We start from the raw sequence: 25,299 nt of genomic DNA, 5'->3' as shown, positions 1-25,299 counted from the left end.
CAATGTTCTACTACATTAATAGCCTATACATATTTATTTCACACTTCATAACTGTAATAGTGCACAAACTTCATTCTTTGATGGTGATACGATTTTTTTAAAAGTCCAAATCTATTTAGATGTTCAAGATGAATGCATCAATCTGGGTAAATAAATAGTTTGTTTTTACTCACATAAATGAGTTTAACTTTGAGCAAAATGCATCTGGATAGCTGAAAGATTACCAAACTCACGTTAACCTAACCTATAAATCAAAAGGGAAACTCACTCATTATATTCATCATAAAAGGAATAGAGAGCTGCAATCATCATTGTTGTCATCATAAATAACTCACATGTTTGGAAGCATTGTATAAGGCACTTAATGTACATTATATCCTATTGCTCCCATTTTATAGATAACATGCTCAGGAAAGTCAGACAACTTTCCTAAAGTCACATAGCCAGTAAATGGCAGAGCTGAGATTCAAATCTCTGTATGGCTCTTAATAAGCTCTGAAGAGACTGGTTCAGTAGTGACTTCTAAATCATCGTAGTGATTTGCAAAGGCAAATCTACTTAACAGTTGTGTCAAACAACAGATTCAAACATCACAGGATAGTTGAACTAAATGGTTTTCAAGGTCTTAATTCCCATGATGAGATTTTAGGATTCTATGCTAAAGACTTTATAAAGAGTCTGCATAATTTTAAAGATAAGATAATAAACATTACAAAAACTAAAATTTCATGGGTAAGATCAAAAAACTCTCCATGTTCATTCACAAGGACTATCTTAGAAAGAAGCATAATACATTTACATGTCTGCAAAGAACAGTATATTCAAGGGTACCTTTCAGACACATCAGGATGAGGCTGAGTGGGAAGAGATGATTCTCCAGAAATCCCAGCTGTTTGTAGAGCTGATGACTGTTGCCCTCCTAGCTGGCCATTCTGAACTGTACTCGCTTGTGTAGGCATGGATCCTGTACCACTACTGTTCATACTGCCAAAGGGTGGAAATGAGGGTAGTTTATTTGATGATACTCCACTATTCAAGTTGGAGGATGAAGATGAAGTTGAAGTTGTGGTCAAAGTTGAATTAGCTGTGGCAACTGAAGAAGACATGGCAACACCTGAAGTCATTGTCATAGTGCTGCTTGCTGCAGATGCTAGAGTGGCAGATGGAGTACTAGCATTTCCAGTACTTGTCATCTGAGGTGGAGTAATCAAAGATTGATTTGTAGGGGCAACTAAATTTGGCTGGGAAAGTAGAGAGCTGTCCAAAGGCTGGGAAGCAAGATAAGGACCTAAAGATAATAAAAACAAGCAGGATATTTAATTCGTTATTTCACTGATTGGTTCTTTTTTAATTCTACTATGTGAATAATAATCTAGTTGATGCTTACTACCCTCCCTTAGTTGCATGCTACCAATGTAGCAGATACGAGCTTTTTATTTTGCCCAGAAACTGAAGAAACAAATTTTAAATGGAATTGGAAAAGCAAACCAGCATTTTCATACAAAATAAAGAAATGATTCCCATGAAAGTATAACAAAATTACATTTACTAGACATAATTAATTGAATGAAAATAATACCTAGCAAATTTTCATCAAACCACTCAAAGAGTTCCTAAAATCACAAGTTGAATAAATACTGACTAAACTGAGAGCTAACTATATATAAAATGAAAAATGGTATCATGGGGTTCATATTATAGAGATACCTAATGAGGGTCAATATTTTGGTTCTGTGTTTCTTTGGATTAAGTCTGAAGTCCACTGATATTTAATCCAATGTTAATTCAAAGGTGTTAAAAGCAAGTCTAGAACTGTTTCTTGGTGTTGTAGGGGGAACCACAAGTTATTTTATCTCTAAACCATTAACAAATCAAGAATCTTAATGTTAATAAGCTTAAATAAAAACACAAATTCATCAGATCCTACAGAAGCAAGGGAAATTGTTTATACCCACAATTTCTTCTTACCTGATGGGATCCCTATTTTAGGGATCAGCAAACTTTTTCTGTAAAGGGCCAGACAGTAAATATTTTGGGTTTTGTGGGTCACACAGTCTCTGTCTCAACTACTCAGCTCTGATCTTGCAGCACAAAAGCAGCCACAGACAATATGTAAATAAATAAGCAGGGCTGGGTTCCAATGAAATTTTATTTACAAAAACAGCAGAAACATTGGGGCCATACTTTGTGACTACTGGTGTTATAAAATAAATACAAATTTAATACCTAGGTCATATCTGCAGACTTGTGCATAAAGCTTGAGTTTAGAAAATGCTTCATTGTTACCATCAGCTGCCTGAGAAAACCATTCTGCTACCAACTTTTCTGATAGTTTCTTTGATGCAGTAGATCCAACTCTCATGATCCCATCCGTCAATAGTCGAGAAATAGGTCTATGCTGACCTAATCGACAGGACTACAGATACACATACAGAAAGCAGAATTAGTGAATTTATTATAGTATTTGAGTATGCATTATAAAATAAAGCATTTAAGTTATTTATTTTTTAAAAGATATATTTGTAAGTAATGGCTACACCCAACACGGCACTTGAACTCACAACCCCGAGATCAAAAGTCGCACGCATGCTCTACCAACTGAGCCAGCCAGGTGCCCCAAGCATTTAAGTTACTTAAACTAAGCTTTACAATTTATAATTAACATTGGGGATAAAAATATCAAGTGAAATGGTACATCTTTTTCTTTTTTACATTAGAAATCCACTGTTTTTTTTTCAAAATTAAACTATCTCCAATGAAATAAAACACCTACATAATAATGGCACAAGAACCATGTGGTCTGAAAAAATGAAAACTTGCAGAATACAGATATAAGTGAGCATAAAATGCACATATATCCAAGTCAAATCAAAATAAAAACTGGTATATAAATATACTACGTATTTGTCAGCTCTCCCTCCAATTCTGTGGGCCACTGATGTTTGTTATAAGAAGCCCAATATCAAATAAGTTTGTCATATTAAATTAAAAAACTTTAGACAGGATTTTTTGTTGTTGTTTAAGTAGGCTCCTCACCCAATGTGAGGCTTGACCTCACAACCCTGAGACCAAGAGTCACACATTCCACCAACTGAGCCAGCTAGGCACCCCTAGACAGAGGATTTTATTGTTAAGACTTTCCAAGGCTTACAAAAAACAAAAAACACATGAACAAAAAACTTTCAAAGGCTTTAATAATCTAATACGAATAGCGAATCTCTTAAAAAGTAATATAATACATAATGTTTCCCCAAACCTGTTTAATTATGGAACTTTTTCTGGAAAGATTTTGCAGAACTAGTGTACCAAGTAACACTCTTTGGGAAATATTTATTTCCCAAATCTATAGGACAGATACCTTGTAATTAAGTGGAACATTCGTAAGGAGCTAAACGAACAAACAACTCAGACTGTAGAAGAAATTAAATTTTAAAGATTGGATTTCTAAGCATTTATGGGGAAATGAAAGTATAATGAAGTTACGACTTTATGTCCTGTAGCACTTAAAATTTGTAATCACTGAACTCAATGATGAATACAATATAAGGATTTTAGGATCAACTAAGTATTTAAAAGACCAGTCAAGAATTTCAGAAATGATATAGATCATAGAGATATCTAACACAGCTTTACTTTATGAAAGTGAGGCCTAGTGTCAGCACCTGAGGTGCTAGACAATCAGGACTACATTTTTATAAATGAAATTTTTTCCTGGATATTTAACAATGCAACGCTTTATTTCAAAAAAAGATGATCTTAAATGGCATATATATGTCCTCAATGGTTTTTCCCCAATAGAGCGATTTCTACTGTGACCCATGGCACACACATCTAACAAACAGTCCAGGTCAAATGCTGTAAAGAACATAACTGGCTAGCATGAGAACTACACTACACAACTAGTTTCACATCATTATTACTCTGTCCCCATCAACTGAACTGCCCAGTATATTTCATATATATATATATATATATGTGTGTGTGTGTGTATGTGTGTGTGTGTATGTATATGTACATATACGTACACATACACACACACAAATTATAGTTTTAAAATGCCACTTTTTTTTTTTAAAGATTTTTATTTATTTGAGAGCAAGAGAGCGCACACACGTGCAAGAGCCAGGGGCAGGGACAGAGGAAGAGGGAGAAGCAGACTCCCCCCTGAATGCTAACTCCTTTTAAAACACCTACCTCATATATTGCAGTGAGGTCTCTAAAAAAGCTTTTGGCTCCATTTAACAAGGCTTCATTTTCTGGACATAATACGACATAGGCTATATCTCTTTGAGATCCATAGGGTTCCAGCATAAGTCTCTCCCAATAAGGGAGTGCAAATGGAGAAAGCACCAGAAAATCATAATCATAACCCAACAAAAACGTAGGGATTGGCAGTGGTTCTGGGGATTCATCAGTTCCTAAAAAAGAAAAACATATTTTAAGATAACATTTTGAAGCAGTTACATGTCTTCCTTTTATTTAAATGTCAAAGTTACTGAAATCACTATTATTACAAAAAATATTTGATTAAAGACAAAAAATATCTAAAGCCAATCAATGACTGAGAATCTTTCACAGTTAAGAATTTGCTAAATGGCATCAGGAAATATGACTTATACCGTCATTTAATTGTAAAAAAAATTAATTCAAATGAAAAAACTTAGAAGTACAAAAGAAATAACTGCATACTCACATAGGAGTTTTATTTTTTATAAATTTGGACTGGGGAAAGCCTTTCTAAAAGAATAACATAAAACCTGTCCACTTAAAAACTGATCAATCTGACTACATAAATTTTAAAATTTGGCATAAAAACATTATAAAAAAGCCAAATGATTAATAAATTGGAAAAAAAAATCTATAATGTACATGAAAAAGGTTAAATTCCTTACCATATAAAGGGGACTTATAAATCCCTAAGAAAATGATTAACAACCTAACAGAAAAATGGGTAAAGGATATGAACTAAGTTCACAGTAACAGAAATATCTTATACATAAAAAGCTGCTCAATCTCATTAAGAGAAAGCAATTTAAAATAATTAATGGTGAAAAATTATAACATTTACTACATGCTAGGTACTGTTCAAAGATCTTTACACATATTAACTTTACACATATTAACTCATTTAATCCTCACAAAACCATATAAGGCAGATACTAATATTAACCTCATTTTAGAGATGAGAAAGCACGAATGAAAAAGTTAAGCAACTTGTCCAGAATCGCACAAGAAGTGGTAGGCATGGGATTAGAGGCCAGGAAATCTACTCTTACAGTCTATACTATGCTATTTCTCAGGCTGTAATAAAACCACCATTTTCACCCATCCTATACTCAGTAAGGGTTTGCGGAAACAGGCATTTTGCTGGTGGGAGTTTAAATTGCTATGTAGAGAGTAATTTGTCAACATTAAAAACGACGACAACAACAACAAAACACACATCCTTTAAGCCAGATATGTGTGCATTATAGAAAAACAGTTGTGATGACAGTGACAAAAACAATATGTATATCCATAAACAGTGGATTGGTAAAGTATTATCATATGTAAAGAACAAAGAAATACATGAACCCATTAAAAATAAAGAAAGACAGCTCTACATGTACTGGTCAGTATGGTGCAGAACTGTGTGTGTGTGTGTGTGTGTGTGTGTGTGTGTGTGTGTGTGTGTGTACTATTTGGTTTTTAAAAGAATCTAAAAATATAATTAATCTGCATTTTTCACTAAATGTCAAGTTTTTAATGATTATTATTTAGCCATTAATAAATGAAGGAAAAGGAAAATATGAGCAAATCTACTACTTCTACTACATAATGCATTCTAAAACCATGTATGAAAGTCAAAAGATTTCAGGGTTAAAAACTATTATTATATATATATACACTTACACATATATATATTTTTTAATATTTTATTTATTTGAGAGAGAGGGAGCACAAGCAGGGGGGAGAGGCAGAAGGAGAGAGAGAAGTGGACCACGGGGCTCAATCCCAAGACCCTGGAATCATGACCTGAGCTGAAGGCAGATGTTTAACCAACTGAGCCACCCAGGCACCCCCCCCAAATATATTTTAAAAGCTCCCACCTTTCACAATCTTCAACAGACAGTTCAAGTATTTTGAATGTTCTTTGCCCTCATAGATGACCATAAATCTACTGTGCACCATATATACATATATTTTAAAGATTTCATATTTAAGTAATCTCCACACCCAATGTGGAGCTTGCACTCACAATCCTAAAATCAAGAGCTGCATGGTCCACTGACTGAGCCAGCCAGGCGTCCCTCTACAGTGTACCATATTTAGAGTATTCATTTGCTACTCTTAAAACTGGCAAATTTCTTTTTTTTTTTTTTAAATGAAGAACTTGGGGTCTTTCATCACTAGTATTATCTCCTTTTTGCCCCATTCATTCAACTTTGTAAAATGATAATTTACAATTAAAGTAGTGTTCACTCATTTAAAAAATTTTGGCAGTATGATTCTTTCTTCATATAAAATCTTATTGGTCAGTCTAATCTGTAGAAATAGATTTAAGTGAAGCTGTTCTTTCTGAAGAGGGGCTGGAGAACCCAGTAAATTGAATGTTGGAAATGATTAAAGTAATGAAGACTACGATTGACTACACTGGCCTTAAGTCAAGCATATGCCACAAAAATATTTAAGGAAGACAAATGTGCTTACTCCAAGTTGGGCACAAAAATGAAGGGCTGATATAAAATCAGTCAATACACATTACTATAAATTACTTACCATAGGAGCCTCGGCCAGCCATTTTATGAAATTGTTGCCAAGTGAGAGGGCCTTGAACTCCCCAAGGCCTTACTGTTCTTTTTTTCTGAATAGCATCCTGAAGAACTGGCTGAAGAGATAGGAGCATTCGAAGTATATCCTGTGAGCACTGCATACTCACATCTACAACCATTAAAAAAAAAAAAAAAGTAAGAATTGCTATTGCCAACACAAAGAAATAAAATTTTATAACAAAATACATTTAAGTTCAACTTCAATCATCAAGATTAAGCATCTGCTTGTGCAGAGAACTATATTAGTTCAATCTCAAATGATCTACAGAAATGGTTCTTCTAGATACTTACCTAGAACAGACATAATAAAAAAGGCATTTTAACTCCTCTCCATAAGAAAGTCATTCAGTAGCTCACTAACCAATTTATAAATTAATCAAATAAATATCTTCCTTTTTTGCATTTGTTTTGATTGTTTTTAGTGCCTGTAGGTATTTTCCCAGAAAGAACTCTACCTCACACTGAAATGAGTTATAAACTGTGTACCTTAATAACCACTACTATGGTAAAATGATCAGACAGATAAGACTGGTTACATTGATTAAAGTTTAATTTGGGAAAAATAATAGACTATAACAAGTCTGAAATACAGAACTTGTACAGTAACAAACTTGCTCACACTGTAAAGTGTTATAATATCCATAAATACTTTATAAACCTAGATTCACAGATTTATAGATTATAATATTATGACTTGCATTACCAACCAACTATCAGAATAGGCATGAAAGATGCTGCTCTTAAATGTCAAATGGCTTTTTAAAAAAATTCACTAAATTTTACTGATATAATTAATCTGTGCCCCCAGTACATTCAGTTGTACCATTAAACATGTTTGAACACTTGTACATTAAATCATTCAACTTTAAAAAAAAAAAAAGATTTTACTTATTTGAGAGCTAGAGTGAGCAAACAAGAGAGAGAGAGAGAGCACATGAGGAGAAGGAGAGGGAAAAGCAGCCTCCCCTACTGAGGAGGGAGCCCGACTAAAGGGCTCAATCCCAGGACCCTGGGATCATGACCTGAGCTAAAGGCAGACGCTTATGACTGAGCCAACCAGGTGCCCCTAAATCACTCAACTTTAATTATTATTACTGCCTAATTTAATACTTCTGCTTTCATTCCCTAGATCTAAATAGTGTACAGAATTATACGTAATTTAATTTCAGATATACTGCTTAATAACTATTATGTTTAAATAACCTACTACGGGGTTGCCTGCATGGCTCAGTTGATTCGGCATCCAACTCTTGATTTTGGCTCAGGTCATGATCTCAGGGTTCTGAGATCAAGCCCCACATTGCGCTCTGCACTGGGTGTGGAGCCTCCTTAAGATTCTCTCTTTCCCAGGCGCCTGGGTGGCTCAGTTGGTTAAGTTTCTGCCTTTGGCTCAGGTCATGATCTCAGAGTCCTAAGGAATCCTGGGATCAAGCCTCACATCTGGCTCCCTGCTCAGTGGGGAGTCTGCTTTTCCCTCTTCCTCTGCCCCTCCCCCTGCTCCTTCTCTCTCTTTCAAAAAGTAAATAAAATCTTAAAAAAAAAAAAAAAATCTCTCCTCTGCCCCTACCCCGCTCTCCCTCTAAAAAAAAAATAAGTAAACTACCTTATACATAATAGAATATGTAGTCACTAAGTAACAACAGAGCTATCTGAAATGGACTAAAGACTTACACACTGGTAAATCAAAGCCAGTTATATATCTATAGAAAATATTTTACACAAATAGTATAAAATACAATTATGTGTATTCATATCTGAATATTCACATAAAATGAAGTCTAGAAAAAGTTGCTATTGGCTAGGGCTGTTTATCATAATCACATGGGGAACTTTTTAAGGACATATATGCAGAAATTCTGAGAAATTCTGACCTGGGTTTAGCTCAGGAATTTGTTATTTAGGTTTTAATTCAGAAAGATTCTCAAATACTTTTCCATTCTTCTCAGAAATATATTTATTGAACACCTGTTATGGCCCAGTATTATTCTAGCTGTGGGCACTACTGTGTAAATAAATTCTCATTCGCGTCTTGAGGGATCTTATTATCTTGTGGGGGAGACTGACATGAAAAAGAGTAACCATATACAGCAACAGGTACCAGGTCTCTATTTAAGCTGAAATCTGGTTGCAAAGCAATGATTAAAAGGTTATAAATTATTTTAAAGAGTGATCATCATGAAGGATAGACAGATCAGAATAGAACTGAACATCCAGAAATCTCAATTTATAGTCAATTTATTTTTGACAGGGTGTCAAGACAATTTAATGGGGAAAGATAATCTTTTTAACAAATCAAACAGTTCTAAGACAGTTGGATATCCACATGCAGAAGAATAAAGCTGGACCCCTTCCTTATACTTTATACAAAAGTTAATTCAGAATGGATTATATACCTAAATAGTGCTGTAACTATAAAACTCCTAGAAAAAAATAGGACTTACTTAGGGTGAGGCAAAGCCTTTTTAGATATGACACCAAAAGCACAAGCAACAAGAGAGTAAGTATGCTGAACTTCATTAAAATTAAAAACTTTTCTGCTTCAAAGGATACCATCGAGAAAGTGAAAAGACAACCCAGAGAATAGGAGAAAATATCTGCAAATCATATATCTGACGAGGGATTTGTATCCAGAACATATGAAGAACTTAAAACTCAATGATGAAAACAAAAAAGTCTAATTTAAAAACGGGATAAAGGTTTTGAAAAGACATTTCTCCAAAGATCTACAAATGGACAATAAGTAGGTGAAAAACCATTAGGGAAATACAAATCAAAACCACAATGAGATGACACTTCATACTCACTACGATGACTATAATCAAAAAGACAATATGACAACTGTTAATGAAGATGTGGAGAAAGGAGAACCTTCACACATTGCTGGTGGGAATATAAAACCGTGCAGCTACTTTGGAAAACAGTCTGGCAATTCCTCAAAAGGGGAAAGAGAGTTCTATAGCCCAGCAAGTCCACCCATGAGTAATGAAAACATATGTTCACATAAAAACTTGTACACAAATGTTCACACCAGCATTATTCATAATAGCCAGAGTGGAAACAACCGAAATGTCCATCAACAGATGAATGGATAAATGAAGTGTGGTATACCCAATACAACAGAGTATTATTTGGCAATAAAAAGCAATTAAGTACTAAAGCGTGCTACATGGATGAACTTTGAGAATGCTAAGTGAAAGACACCAATCAAAAAGACCATATGGTGTAGGATTCTATTTATGAAATGTCAAAAAAAATCTATATGGAGAGAATGTAGTTGACTGGCATTGAGAGGAAGGATTTGGAGGGAACAGGAAGTGAGCCCTAACAGGCATGGGATTTCTTTTCATGGTGATGAAAATGCTCTAAAATTGACTGTGGTGATGGCTACACAATTCTGTGAATACAGGCATACCTCACTTTATTCTGTTTCAAAAATAACTGCATTTTTTTTTTTTACAGGTTGATAGTTTGTGGCAACCTTGCAACGAGCAAGTCTATTAGTATCATTTTCCCAATGTCTCTGTGTCACATTTTGGTAATTCTCCCAATATTTTAAAGTTTTTCTTTATTACTATATTTGTTATGGTGATCTGTGAACATTAGTGATCTTTGATGTTACTATTATAAATTTTGGTAGACACCACAAACCATGCTCATATAAGATGGCATACTTAATAAATGTTGTATGTTCTGACTGCTCCACAACTGGCTGTTCTCCTATCTCTCTCTCCCTCTCCTTGGGCCTCTTTGCTCTGAGACACAACAATACTGAAATTTGGCCCACTAATAAACTTGCTGGGGTCTCTTTAAGTGTTCAAGTGAATGGAAGAATTGTACTTTAAATCAAAAGCTATAAGAGATTAAGCTTAGTGAGGAAGGCATGCTGAAAGCCCACACAGGCTGAAAGCTAGGCCCCCCCTTGCGCCAAATGACCAAGCTGTGAATGCAAAGGAAAAGTTCTCAAAGAAAATTACAAGTGCTACTCCAGTGCACACACAAAAGATAAGAAAAGTGAAACAGCCTGTCTGCTAATATGGAGAAAGTTTTAGTGGTCTGGATAGAACAGAACATTTTCTTAAGCCAAAACCTAATTCAGAGCAAGACCTCTTTTCAATTCTGTGAGGGCTGAGACAAGTGAGGAAACTGCAGAAGAAAAGTCTGAAGCTAGGAGAGGTTGGTTCATGAAGTTTAAGCAAAGAAGCCATCTCTATAACATCAAAGTGCAAGGTGAAGCAATAAGTGCTGATACAGAACCTGCTGCAACTTATCCAGAAGATTAAGCTAAGATCATTAATGAAGATGGCTACACTATTTTAACAGACTTTTCAATGCAGACAAAACCACCTTCTATTGGAAAAAGACATCATCCAGGGGTTTTCACAGCTAAATAAGTTAATGCCTAGCTCCAAAGCTAGGGGCTAATGCAGCTGGTGACATTAAGTTGAAGCCATTGCTCATTTACCATTCTGAAATTCCTAGGGCCCTTAGAATTATGCTAAATCTACTCTGCCCCTGCTTTATAAATGGAACAACAAAACCTGGATGACAGCACATCTGTTTATATCATGCTTTACTGAATATTTTAAGTCCACTGCTGAGCTTTAATGCTCAGAAAAAGATCCTTTCAAAATATGACTGCTCAGTCTATGGCCATACCACCCTACACACGCCCAATCTCCTCAAAATATGACTGCTTATTGGTCACCCCAGAGCTCTGATGGTGATGTACAATGAGATTAATGAGATTAATGCTGTTTTCATGCCTGCTAACACAATCAAGGAGCAATTTCAACCTTCAAGTCTTACTATTTAAGAAATACATTTCATAATGCTGTAGCTGCCATAGATAGTGATTCCTTTGATGGATCTGGGCAAACTAATTTGGAAAGCTTCTGGAAGTGATTCACTATTCTAGATGCCATTTAGGAACATTTGTATTCATGGGAAGAGGTCAAAATATCAATATTAACAGGAATTTGGAAGAAGCTGATTGCGACCATCATGAATGACTTTGAGGGATTCAAAATTTCAGTGAAAATGTGGTGGAAATAGTGAGAGAACTAGAATTAGAAGTAGATGTGACTGAACTGCTTCCATCTCATGATAAAACTTTAATGGATGAGAAGCTGCTTCTTATTCTTGAGATGAAATCTACTTCCAGTGAAGATGTTGTGAATTGTTGAAATGTCAACAAAGGATTCAGAATATTCATAAACTTAGTTGATAAAGCAGCAGGAGAATTTGAGAGGACTGACTCCAATTGTGAAAGAAATTCCACTGTGGGTAAAATGCTATCAAAAAGCACCTCATTCTAGAGAAATTGTTCATGAAAGAATCAATCAATGTGGCAAACTTCACTGTTGTCTCATTTTAAGAAACTGCCACAGCCACACCAGTCTTCAGCAACCACCATCCTCATCAGTCAGCAGCCATCAACACTGAGGCAACCAGCTAAAAGGGTATGACTTGCTGAAAGCTCAGATAATGGTTAGCATTTTTTAGCAATAAAGTATTTTAAAATTAAGGTATGTATATTTTTTAGACATAATGCTATCGCACATTTAATAAAACTAGAGTGTAGTGTAAACGTAACTTTCATGTGCATTGGGAAACCAAAAAGTTCATTTGACTCACTTAATTGTGATATTCACTTTACTGCGGTAGTCTGGGACCAGACCCACAATGTCTCTAAGGTATGTCTTCACTAAAAACCATTCAACTGTACACTTTAAATGAGCGAATTGTATGGTACGTCAATAAAACTGTTGGAAGAGTGATCTTGGAGTGCTATAATGGTGTGAACGGGCAGAAAGATGGGCAATTTTTACTTCTACTTTTCTGCATCGTCTAGATTCATTCTTTTTAGCAAATATGTATTTTTTCGTAACTAGAATAAAGTTTTCCCTATCTTGAAAAAAAACAAACGTTACCATTAAAATATACAAACTATAGCTTATACGCTTTTAATTCTTTCAAACAAATATTTTAACACCTTGGACATCTACTATATGCCAGGCACTGTTCTAACTATCTGGGATATACCAACAAAACAGACAAAAACCCTAGCATTTATACAGAACTTGCACTGGGTAAATTTAATGGAGAGCCAATAATGATTCAATAAATAATACACTATGTTAGAAGGCAATCCACACACTATATAGATAAAAGCAAAAAAAGCAGGATAGAGAACGCGAAGAGGGGTTTGCAATTTTATACTGATAAAATGACATCCTAGATTTTGGGTTTTTTTAAGTAGGTTTCCTGCCGAGCATGGAGCCCAATGTGGGGCTTGAGCTCACAAACGCAAAATCAAGACCTGAGGTGAGATCAAGAGTTGGATGCTTAACTGACCAAGCCACCCAGGCACCCCAATATCTGAGAAGATTTAAAGGAGACAAGACAGTTTTACCCTTGTAAATACATGGGAGAAAGGTGTGCCAGGCAGAGGAAACAATTAGGGCAAAGGTAATAATGTAGGATCTTTCTTTCATGATGCTGCTATAATTTAATGAAAGTATTCCAATATTGCACATTTAGGTTTTACAGCATTGTTTTTGGTTTTATTTTAAAGATTTTATTTATTTATTTGAGAGCAAGTGAGCATGCACGCACACAAGCTGGAGGGAGCAGAGGGAGAAGCAGACTCCCCACTGAGCAGGGAGCCTGACATGGAGCTCAATCCCAGAACCCTGAGATCATGACCCAAGCCAAAGGCAGATGCTTACCTGACTGAGCCACCCTGGCACCCCACATTATTTGTTTTTATATTGAAATTTAAAAAGTGAAACGTAAAGGAATTGCTCTTTTTTTTTAATTATTATTATTATTATTATTTATTATTATTTTAAAGTAGGCTCCATGCCCTGCACGGAGACTAACACGGGGCTTAACCTCATGACCCCGAGGATCAAGACCTGAGCTAAAATCAAGAGTCAGACGCTTAACTGAGCCACCCAAGTGTCCTTTGAATTATTATTTTTTTAAATATTTATTTAAGTAATCTCTACAGCTACTGTAGGGCTTGAATTCATGACCCCAAGATCAAGAGTGGCATACTCTTTTGACTGAGCCAGCCAGGCACCTCTGTTTTGAATTATTTTAATACAAGTTATTAGGTTGAAATTTATCTTTATGGCTGTAAAGTTTCCTGTTTATATCAATGTTTACTGTTACACAAAAATGTTGAGGCTCAATGTTTTCTATTTGGCAGATAAGCTGGTCCTTTTTTTGAGGTACAACTGGCATAAGTTGGTTCTTTTTTAATTTTTTATCGAGGTAAAATTGGCATAACATTAGTTTTAGGTGCACAATGTAATGATTTAATATTTGTATATATTGCAAAATGATCACCACAGTAAGTCCAGTCAACATACATCACCATACATAATTACATTATGATGAGAACTTTCAAGATGAGTTGGTTCTTAAAAACAAGTAACAGAAATAGAGTACCACTACTGCTACTGCTGCTGCTATTACTACGATTACCAATTGCTAATATTTGAGTTCTTACTTTGTGCCAGGCACCGCTCTCTCTGTTACACAGAACACCGATCCTCTCAACACTATTTGGGGTAAATACTATTATTGACACAATTTAAGAAAATTGAGGGACAGAGAGATTAAATAACCTCCCCAATGTCATAATATATAGTGATAAAGCCATGTTTTAAACTCAAGTAGTCTGCCTCTATAACAATATGTTCTTAACTACTACCTATGGCTAAAAACAATCCTGCCTTTTTTGAACATCTACGACATTTATTTCTACCTTTTTCTTTTTTAACTTGGTTCTTGAATATAAGGAGTTCCATGAATCATCAACTATGTCATGAACAAAAATATTAACCATTGGTCCATGTACTGCCCTCCTATATCACAAATTTTCTTTAATAACATTATGGACAACTATGATCTCACAACCCAAGAACTAGAACATCACCACAATAATCTTATTAGAGCTTCTCCCTCTCCTAACCCTCCCTTCAGCTTTTAAAAATTAACCACTATTCTGAATTTTATGTGCATCTAAAAAATATTTAGTTTTGCTTGTTTTAAAACTTTACAGAAAGGTAACTTACCATATATAACCTTCTAGGATTTGTTCCCACTCTCCTTCCTCTCAATACTAAGATTCATCTGTTTGTTATATGTAGTTTATTCATGTTTAGAACTCCGCAACATTCTATATGTACTATCATAATCATTTATCCATTCTCCTGTCAATGGGCATTTACGGTGTTTTTACTTCTTTCAACCCTGCGTTATAGTTTTGGTTCTCTGAGTACTGCGTAAGCAATTTAAAGGTCGGATATCTTTTATATCTCCTAGAATACCAAGCACATTGTTTTGCATGTGTCCAAAAACTGACTAAATTAGCGAATGACACAAGGACCAACTAAAAGTTATTATATGGCACACATCACCCTAGAAAAGATCCTTAACCAAAACTACATTTTGAAGGAGGCTAATTTTCTGTATAATAACCAAAAGTTAGAAAAGTTAGTGGTATATTGAGACATCTTTTAAAAAGTATTAGATTGATTGTGCCTGAAAGAAAACTAATCAATTATTTTAATAAAAATGGCAGCTTATATTAGTTCAGTACTATGTTCCAAGCACTGTGCTAAGCACTTAATACGGATTAACACATTAGATCTTTAGAACTCTATACAAGTATATGACATGTATATGTCTAACATTATATGACACTGATGACCATTCTCTCCTTCAAACATTTCCTATACTTGGCTTCCAGGACACCATACTCTCTTGGTTTTCCTCCCACCTCCTCGTTTTCCTATCCTGGATCCTCCCTTTCTTCTCCACCTCTAAATGTCAGTTCCATCCTTGGACTTCTCTCTAGTCATTCTCTAGGTTGTTTGATCCAGCTCCATAGATTTTAATACTGATAACGTACACGAGAAAATTTTAACCTACAACCCCAACCACTCCTCTGAATTTAAAACTGTCATCTCCAAATGTGTACTTGACCTCCTCCCCCAATGTTTCCCTCCTCTATAATTACAGCCATCAATTCATCCTGTTGCTCCAGCTATTCTTGAGGCCTCATCTTTTCTTGTATGTATCAGCAAATCCTGCAGGTTCTATTTCCCAAAACTACCTAGAACCCACTACTCATATCTCTGTTGCTTCCAATCTTGTCTAAATTACCATCATCTTTCACCTGGACCACTGTAATTGCCTCCTAACTATCTGCTTCTACTCTTACCTTCACCATCCACAACACAACAGCCACAGTGATCTTTTAAAAAATAAACATAAAAAAGATCATGTTATTTCTTTCTTCAAAACTGGCCCATACCTTCCCATCAGTCTTAGAATAAACTGGTCTTACATGGTCCATAACACCCCACATGATTCTGATGTTTGGCCAGCTCTTAGATTTCATGTCTGACCAATCTTCCATCACCCAATTCATTCCAGCAACAATATCTCCTTACTGTTCCTCAAACACATTAACCACACTACTCCCTCAGGGTCTTTGCACTGTCTGAAACACTCTTCCCTTGGTTAGCCACATAGCTCCATTCCCCCAGTTTATGCAGTTTTTTGCTCATATGCCTCAGTAGTATCTTCTCTAACCATACATCTAAAATAGTACACTCCTGTCTTTTTCCACTCCTTTCACCTTTCTTTATCTTCAAAGCAATTGTCACTACCTAACATTATATAATTACTTACATTTTTTTGGTTATGTCTTCTCTACTAAATTATAGGCTCAAAAAGTGCAGGAAGTATGTTTGTTCATTTAATGCTGTACTTGATAAAGGAACAGCGTGTGGCACATATCAGGTGCTCAGTAAATATTTAACGAGTGAAAGAATGTTGAATAAAGCAGACAACTAGCAATTTTCTGCTAATTAACATCTGCAAAGTGCCTTTTATACTCCTACGTAAGTACATAATTACAGACTTACAATAACCATACTTTTATTGGTGAAATTAAACTAAACTGCAGGAAATTCTCCGTTTAAAAATGTCTTTCTTAGAGAGGAGTTTTAAGTACAAATTTCAATGTTTCTATTAGCTACATGGAAAACTGCCTTTAATACTGTTTCCTAAGAAAGAAAAGTAGTCCTACAACCAAGGAAAATAAACAGAAAAATGATTCCATTAGGATGCTTACCATTTCTCTTGGACCAGGGGTGTAAGCATGAACTTTTCACAAGTGCTTCATCAACTTTTCCTCCTGACATGTTATCCATGAATTGACGCCCATGTTCTAAGGCAAGGTAGCAGTCATTGCAACAGTCCCGCTCTTCAACACGCACCCAATTACTAATTACACCAATCCTGGGAAAAGGGTCTTGGTCTGCTGCTCCAAAGGGTGAAAATAAATTAGTGCACTGATCTTGTAGCAATAATATCAACTCATCAGGAAATTTTTCAGATTCCTTTAGTCCTCCATTAACATGTTCAGCAGAAGTAGCCCTGAGAGCTTCAAAACGTTTTTCTGCTTCTTTGCCACACTCTGTGTTGCGTCCTATGATATCTAGTTCATCTTCAAGAAATAATCCTGAATTGTTTCCAAATTTTCTGTTCATGACTGCACTGAAGCCGCAGGTACACCTATACTGTGCTTCCTGCATTGGATCTGGAATGTAAACTCCAACATCGGCACCCTTGATATTCATGTTGCAGACACAGATACAGCAACTATCAAAGTTACAGTCTTTAAACAAATTCATAACTGATTCTGAAAGAATGAGGTTTACATAAAGACTGTGTGCTTCAGGGATAGAGGGAACAGTTGCAGGTTCAACAGAATTAAGGGGTCTGCATGTGGATGGGGTGGAAGCTGGTGAATACAAGTCTGAATTTTCATATTTGACTGAACCTTGAGCACTAGCAGGTCCACCAGCTCGAGGAGTCCTTGGAGTCCTTGGAGTCCTTGGAGTCGGAAACCTAGGCGTAGATGGAGAAGGAAGAATTCCTGCTCCACTGTTACTAGGAGGTGCGCTGCTAGGAGGCATCCCAAAAGAAGTATGAGTTTGAGGTGTATAAGCAGGACCATATTCTTGATCAATAGTACTTCCATCACTAGTGTCACCAGGGTAAAGAAAATTAAACACATACATAAAGGAACATATTAATAATATGAAATAGAACTAAAAATGTCCCAGTATTTTTCAGTAACACTGAAAAATATGAAAGCACAATTAGTGCAAAATTTACAAGTATAATTAAAATATTATTTCTGGTTATTATATCCACTCTAGGTGACTGTCATAGACTGTGGGACCAACCAACTAGTTCCAAAATTGTAAATAAAATCTGTTGACACTTATCCACACTTAGACATCCACATTTACTATCCATATTTCTTGTACTACAAATAACCATATTTCACTGATGCTAGGATGTCACTGTTAAAAAAAAATCCTGATTTTAGAGATGTTTACATGTAATAAGGGACAATGGCAATTTTATGATGCTACCAATAATAAAACATCCCAGTTTCAGAGATATTAAAATATGAAAAGTGTGTGATATGGCAAATACACAAATGGGATTTAGAATTTTACAGCAAAATAAAAGGGGCTTCCAAAGACAACACCCCCAAATGAAGACAAATAATCAAAGCATAATGGTTTTAAGTTTTGCAATAGTTTATCCATACGCAACTAATACCATTATAATTTATTGCTCAAAAAACAATTTTTAGAATTTTCAAAAACCAGTATCTTTTTTCTAAGTACTAGCAAAGCAGGACTTCTTTCAAAAAAAATTAAAGCTACGTAAACACACCTACGCTATACCAGTAACATAAATCTAAACCATACCCCTCTTTGATGAATGGCACTGCAGGCCCTGAAGGAAGCAATTCCAATTTTCCAACAGTCCAACTCTGACGGTAAACACACTCTTCTGGCAATTTGATAGGAGGCAGACATTGGCTTGGTAGACTTTTTAGAGGTGCAAACATGGAACATCCAACCAGGACTTGACAATTTTCAGGCTTATAGACGTAAGAAAAATCCTACAATACAAAGACCATGACTTTCAGCACCTTATCTTCCAGGGGAAAAAAGCCAAACTAACTCTACCCTTTTTTGTCCTCTCTTTAAACAAAATAGTAAAATGTAAATATAATTCTGTTTTTTTTGTTTTTTTGCTTTTTTTTAAGTAGGCTCCATGCCCAAAGTAGGGCTTCAACTCTCAACCCTGAAACCAAGAGTCACATGCTCTACTGACTGCGCCAGCCAGGTCCCCAATATAATTCTATTCTTAAAGGCATTCATTCTATTTTAATTCCAGTTAATTAACATACAGTGCTATGTTAGTTTCAGGTATATAATACAGTGATTCAACAATTCTGTATATCACCCAGTGCTCATCACCAAGTGCACTCCTTAATCTACATCACCTATTTCATCCATCCCCCTACCAACTTCCCCTCTGGTAAGCATCAGTTTATCCTTTATAGTCAAGAGTATTTCTTGGGTTTGTCTTTTTTTTATCTTTGCTTATTTCCCCTTTGTTTCTTAAATTCCACATATAAGTGAAAGCATATGGTTATTTGTCTTTTTCTGTCTGACTTATTTTGCTTAGCATTACACTCTAGCTCCATCCATGTCATTGCAAATGGTGAGATTTCATTCTTTTTTTTATGGCTGAATAATATTTGTGTGTGCGCATGTGTGTGTGTATGTGTGTGTACATATCTTTAACCCTTCATCTGCTCAACATCACTCATCATCAGGGTTATGCAAATTAAAACTACAATGAGAGGGGTGTCTGCCTGGCTCAGCTGGTAGAACATGCAACTCTTGATCTCAGAATCATGAGTTTGAGCCCCATGTATGGCATGGAGTTTACTTAAAGTGAAAAAAACTAAAAAAAACAAACAAAAAACCAAACTACAATAAGATCACCTCACACTTGTAAGAATGGTCAAAAACACAAGAAATAACAGGAGTTGGTGGAAAAAAAAGAACCCTCTTGCACTGCTGGTTGGAATGCAAACTGATGCAGTCACTGTGGAAAACAGTGAAGATTCCTAAAAAAGTTAAAAATAGAACTACCCTAAAGTCCAATAATTGCACTGCTGGATATTTACTCAAAAGTTAAATGGGGCGCCTGAGTGGCTCAGTTGGTTAACCGGCTGCCTTCAGCTCAGGTCATGATCCCAGGGTCCTGGGATAGAGCCCTGAGTTGGGCTCCCTGCTCAGCAGCAAGTCTGCTTCTCCCTCTCCCTCTGCCTGCCACTCCCCTGCTTGTGTTCTGTCTCTGTCGAATAAATAAATAAAACCTTTTTTAAAAAATTACAAAAACACTAATTCAAAGGGATACATGCACCCCTATGTTTATAGCAGCAGCATTATCTACAATAGTCAAATTATAGAAGCAGCCCAAGTGTTCTTAAATGCATTCTTACTAGTGTTACCACTATTTAGTCTTCAAATCTATTAACTACAAAATGAGAATCACCATGAACAGACTTTTTAATATAGCAACAAACTGAATCTATAAGAATATTGGACGGGCGCCTGAGTGGCTCAGCTGGTTGGGTGTCTGACTCCTGATTTTGGCTCAAGTCATGATCTCAGGGCTGTGAGACTGAGCCCCACATCAGGCTCCACACCCAGTGGAGGAGCCTGTGGAGCCTGTGGAGCCTGCTTAAGATCCTCTATCTCCCCCTCCTTCTGCCTCTCCCCAGCCTCCCCCTTTCTAAAATATATACATATATATTAGAAGTGAATTATTTCTCAAGAAAATTAAAATACTTACTTTAATTTCGGAAGGTTTTGGGCTACAGAATCCTTCATCGACCTCAATTTTGAACTGTGTTCCTATACTAGAACTATTTCCTTCTAGAATAGTTCCTCCAGGTGTTATATCCATACTACCATATTCTTTATTACTCATGTTCATTGGGGAAAATCCCATAATATGCTGTTCCAACGATGGTGGTGTAGGATACATTTTATGAAGATCTGCAGTGCCTATATTTAATAAAACACACATTTTAACATAAGACTAAAAAGAAGTTAATCTGTGTTTAAAAGAAAGGGGTAGGGAATTTTATTCAGATTAAAAATTTGCAGATTTATCTGCAGCAGATTTGGGAAGCTTACTTATGCAAGATAGAGGGTCCAGATTTCCTGTCTTGGATTCCTTACTGCTGGATTTATCATCTGTTCCATTTGCTGACTTTTTAGATCCAGGCTATTAACAAAAACAAAAACACATTATTTATCTGAAATTTTAAGTCTAATGTGATCCGAGATGGTAATCATTAAGATATAACTTGAAGGTCAAACCCATTCATCAAATATATTATTCTGGTTGTGCTAGAGCCAAATATTAGTTATTAGAAACAATTTATAAAGAGGTAAAACACTTTTTAAGCAATCAATGAACCCAGATTAATTTCTCTGTTTATTTGATAATCCTGCAAATTAACAGAGGGAAAAGCTCCTCTAAAACACAGGACCAATACTTTCAGATCACACAGAAGCAAAAATAACCTACCACTTAGAGCCTATTAAATTTTTAAAAAAGAAAAAATAAGGAAATCTGCAATAAGAAGGATTTGTAATATCAGAACTGATTCTTAGTAAAAGATACTCATAAAGCATTTGTCCCCTTAAATAAAATACATTGAAGTTTCCTATATAATCAATCACCCCTCTGAAATCTAATTTACACTTTTACCTTGTTTAGTAATCTCCTTACCCTTACAAAAATGCTACAACATGTAAAAGAGAGCACAAACTTCAGAAATATCTCATATAAAAAGTAACAGGACACCTAACTAAAAATTAGTTTTAATACATTGATCAAATCATTTTATCATCTCCAATCCGTCACCAATGTTTTTAGACCTGACAACTTGGTTCCAAACCTCCTGTTAGCCACTTTGTCATAAATATGTAGACTGAGTTCTAATTACAACCTTTTTACCTCACAAGAGCCACAGCTAATACATGAATGGTAACGGAGAGAAAGCATAAAAGTACCAAGTGTTCAGGGATACAGGATGTAAGTTTATGTATAGCTAGATCTGCCTTATGTCACTTAAATGAAGACACCAAATGTGCATGTATGTGTATATACATATATACATAAATATATGTATGCAGTGTGTGTGTATCATATATACAATATAAAGAATTAAAAGTATATATTATATAGAAGAACGACCAAATGTACTATAGATGTTACCAAGCTACCTTTATGCAGATGAAAATGTAATTCCCTTTTATGATAATGCAGCACTCAGTTCATTAATTTGCTAGAGACTTGACGTTCTAGTAAATCGCATTTTAAGCTTTCTTTTATAATCACCTTTCTCTGCAAATGGATGTTCAAAGTTAAATATTTCTTTTTCTGCCTCTTTCATGTCTAATAATGGTTATAAGGCCAAACATATTCAAAAGAAGTAGTATTCCTTAATAAATCGACAAGGCATACAATTTTAATGTTAATTATTTATTATTTTATATATGTGAGTCAATTCCAGGGTCATTTCTCAAATGAGAGATCAAAGAACAGGAAAATAATTCTGCTTCCTAAAGACTGCAGAAAAAGAACATATGGTAGAAATTAAACTTAATCACACATACCCTTCAAATATAAAAAAAAAGTAAAGAAAAAAGCCCTCAGTTCATAGGTGACACTATGCCAAGATTGCTCAAGTTTAAAAAAAAGAAAACAATTAATAAAATTTTATTCCAAAATATTTCCTATTTTTCAGGGCTAAAACGTACTATTCAAGTCACACATCACTTCTGAAAAGTAAGTCTATATAAAATCAAGGAAAGAAATTATAACCTTAACCATTAACAGAATACTCACTGTTAGTTCATCTTCATCAGAATTGAAGAGATTATCAAGGTCAGTGTAAGAGACAGCCAGGTCTGAGTCATAAATCAAACTGGTTGATGGAGGACGGGCATGACTAGCAGGGCGTGGGGCATCTATATAAGTCAATCAGAAAAACAAAATTAAAAATTCTACTACTGACCAAATAAGTATTATTCTATTTATTTAAACTAGATATATAACTTTAAACTTACAAGAGTATTATGCAATAAGAAACTGTGATTTGATTAAAATCTAAAATTTTTTTCAAATAAACAGTAGTAACTTCTCCAGGAAGCTCATCAAAGGCTATGTAATCCAAAACATGGCTAAGTACTCTTATTATATATATTAAATAAAAAGACAGACACTCTTAGGACAATAGTAGACACACACACACACACGCCACACACACACACATTTTTATTTTTCTATCTTCCTGAAGTGTAAAACAAGCATAGTCTGATGACTAAGTGCTCTGGTTCTTGAGTCCCAAGGACTATTATTAATTTGAATTCCCAACTCTAACACTAATAGAACGACCCTGAGCAAGTTACTTAACCTCTCTGTACCTTAGTAATGGCAAGAATTAATCATGAAAGGACATAGCTAAAGCACTTTGTCCAGTGGTAGGCACTTAAGTACACAATAAATATTACCTTTTGGTTAAGCTTCATTTTAGTTCTAGAATTTTATTTTCCTTTTTCCTTCCCCCCCCCCAATTGTAGGGGAAAAAATATATGATTACTTGAGAGAAAAATACAAATACCAATGGAAGTTAAACTCCTCTTACATTCCCATACACACAAAAAAGTTTGCAGTTTGTTATATAACCTTCTGAAGCATCCTTGCAATAGCAAATGACTTGAAATACGCCTCATTTTCAGAAAGATAAAAGCCACTTTCCAAGTGCCCCTGCATGTCAGTTGTAAAAATTCACTGGAGCAGTAATTCTGAAATTTGGTGTGAAAAATCATCTAGGGTACTTATTAAAAACCAAGATTTCCAAGCTCCATTCAAAAGATGCTCCAGAATGTGGTACGTGGTCCATATTTTGAGAAAGCACAAAATAGAGATTATATATTCTCTATATCCTACAGCAGGTAAATAGCCCAAAGAACCCAAACTGTTAAATTATCAAGCTGCTCAGAATTATCAAAATGATAATTAACTTATCAGTTGTTAACCTAAATTGCTAACTAATCAAGCTACTCAGAATTATCAACTGAATTTACTTCATGAAAGACCATTTCTTCCTTATTCTTATTTTTAGTTGCACAGAGCCTGACTCTATTTCAAATATTAAAACAAAACTTTGTCCTTAAAAAAACACCTACAGAAGGACAACTTCCTTTGACTTCATCAAAAGTTAAATAGATTTTGTAAAAGAAATAACGTGCTATATCTGTCTATTCCAAGCACAAGCACTTGTCAGATACTTTCAAAGTGGAGCCTTGGCCTCAGTGACAAGAACTGTGCCTACATATAACACCTGCTTGATAAATATTTGTTAAATTAATAATTTAAGCAACAGTTCTTCTAATTTGAGTGAGAGAGAAAAGGACAACAAAATTATAGTCACGCCTAATTTATAAGTTTTCAGATCTGAGAGGGACCTTAGGCGATGATCTCTTTAAATCTTATCTTACAGATGAGAACTATTTTTATTTGTGAGAAAGTTCCAACAATTGAAAACAGAATTTCTATCACCTCAACTTGCTTCTCCCAATACAAAATAAACAATAAATCCAACATTTTAAGATAGGTACCTCTCTATGAAACATATGAATTATGCAAAAAGGAACACTGTAAGTCCAATAGTATCAAATTAGTTTGTAGTAATAATTCTACAATGCAATATTTTGATTAGGAAATAGAAGTTTTACCTTGCTTGATAGAGGGACTAAATAATGACATAGCATCTTCCTCATGTGATAACACTGTTACACTAGATGGCCCATCTTCTACCTGAAAACAGTATTACATATTAGATTGAAATATATAATTTAAATAAACAAAATCTTCCAACTATTGAGTAACTGTCAAGCATCCTGCTAGGTGTTCTACAGACATACTAATTCCCACAATTAACCTATATGGTAAGTAAGTACTATGCTCAACTTACAGACAAAAAATACTATTAAAGATAACCCAGGAAATATATCTGATAAATAAATAGTGGAGCTGGGATTCCAACATAAATCTGTCAATTTCCAAAGTCCATGTTCTTTCTATAGTACCTCCAGCCTTCCCAGCTACTACTGTTTTCATATTTACAAAAGGACAAAATTTCAAGTACTGGGGCATGTAGTAAGGCTAAAAACTTTGTGAAATGAATTCTCTGTATTAAACTTATTATTGGGTCCTTTTCACAATTTTATAGCTTTTAATTTTCATATTTTGTATTTAAGGCAACACTTTTATCTAAGAGAGTTATCTTGTGTTTAACAGATCCTCTAAAACTGGATTTTTAAAATTTAATCAATACTTCTATATCCTACACTAAATATACTACTTCAAGGGACACTATAAGTTCTTAACTCACATTTTTAAAAAATTTTTTTAAAGATTTTATTTATTTATTTGACAGAGAGAGACAGCGAGAGAGGGAACACAAGCAAGGGGAGTGTGCGAGGGAGAAGCAGGCTTCCTG

General features: G+C 35.0%; 1 protein-coding gene and 1 long non-coding RNA gene across 4 annotated transcripts in view; one reads left to right on the top strand and one right to left on the bottom strand.

The window, feature by feature from the left end:
- LOC148107978 (uncharacterized) overlaps nt 1-12,623 on the top strand; it is a 39,627-nt gene extending 27,004 nt beyond the window's left edge. Inside the window, exon 3 of the long non-coding RNA XR_015721334.1 lies at nt 10,272-12,623. This is a non-coding gene — a long non-coding RNA (uncharacterized LOC148107978). The remainder of the gene's footprint in view (nt 1-10,271) is intronic.
- The window catches only part of MED13 (mediator complex subunit 13), a 269,001-nt gene that overhangs the window by 16,123 nt on the left and 227,579 nt on the right, over nt 1-25,299 (bottom strand). For all 3 annotated transcript variants that reach the window (XM_087854559.1, XM_087854560.1, XM_045773567.2), the window contains 10 exons: nt 24,533-24,614; nt 22,641-22,762; nt 20,918-21,008; nt 20,571-20,785; nt 18,623-18,819; nt 16,966-17,879; nt 6,760-6,921; nt 4,195-4,418; nt 2,227-2,416; nt 832-1,288 (listed from right to left, as the gene is read on the bottom strand). In XM_087854559.1, the coding sequence (XP_087710685.1) occupies nt 832-1,288; nt 2,227-2,416; nt 4,195-4,418; nt 6,760-6,921; nt 16,966-17,879; nt 18,623-18,819; nt 20,571-20,785; nt 20,918-21,008; nt 22,641-22,762; nt 24,533-24,614 (2,654 nt within the window). The remainder of the gene's footprint in view (nt 1-831; nt 1,289-2,226; nt 2,417-4,194; nt 4,419-6,759; nt 6,922-16,965; nt 17,880-18,622; nt 18,820-20,570; nt 20,786-20,917; nt 21,009-22,640; nt 22,763-24,532; nt 24,615-25,299) is intronic.

The sequence above is a fragment of the Ursus americanus genome, chromosome 23, assembly GCF_024610735.1.
Source record: "Ursus americanus isolate L20-20 chromosome 23, mUrsAme1.1.p, whole genome shotgun sequence".
NCBI classification, from domain to species: Eukaryota; Metazoa; Chordata; class Mammalia; order Carnivora; family Ursidae; genus Ursus; species Ursus americanus.
This window is presented reverse-complemented; position numbering and strand designations above follow the sequence as displayed.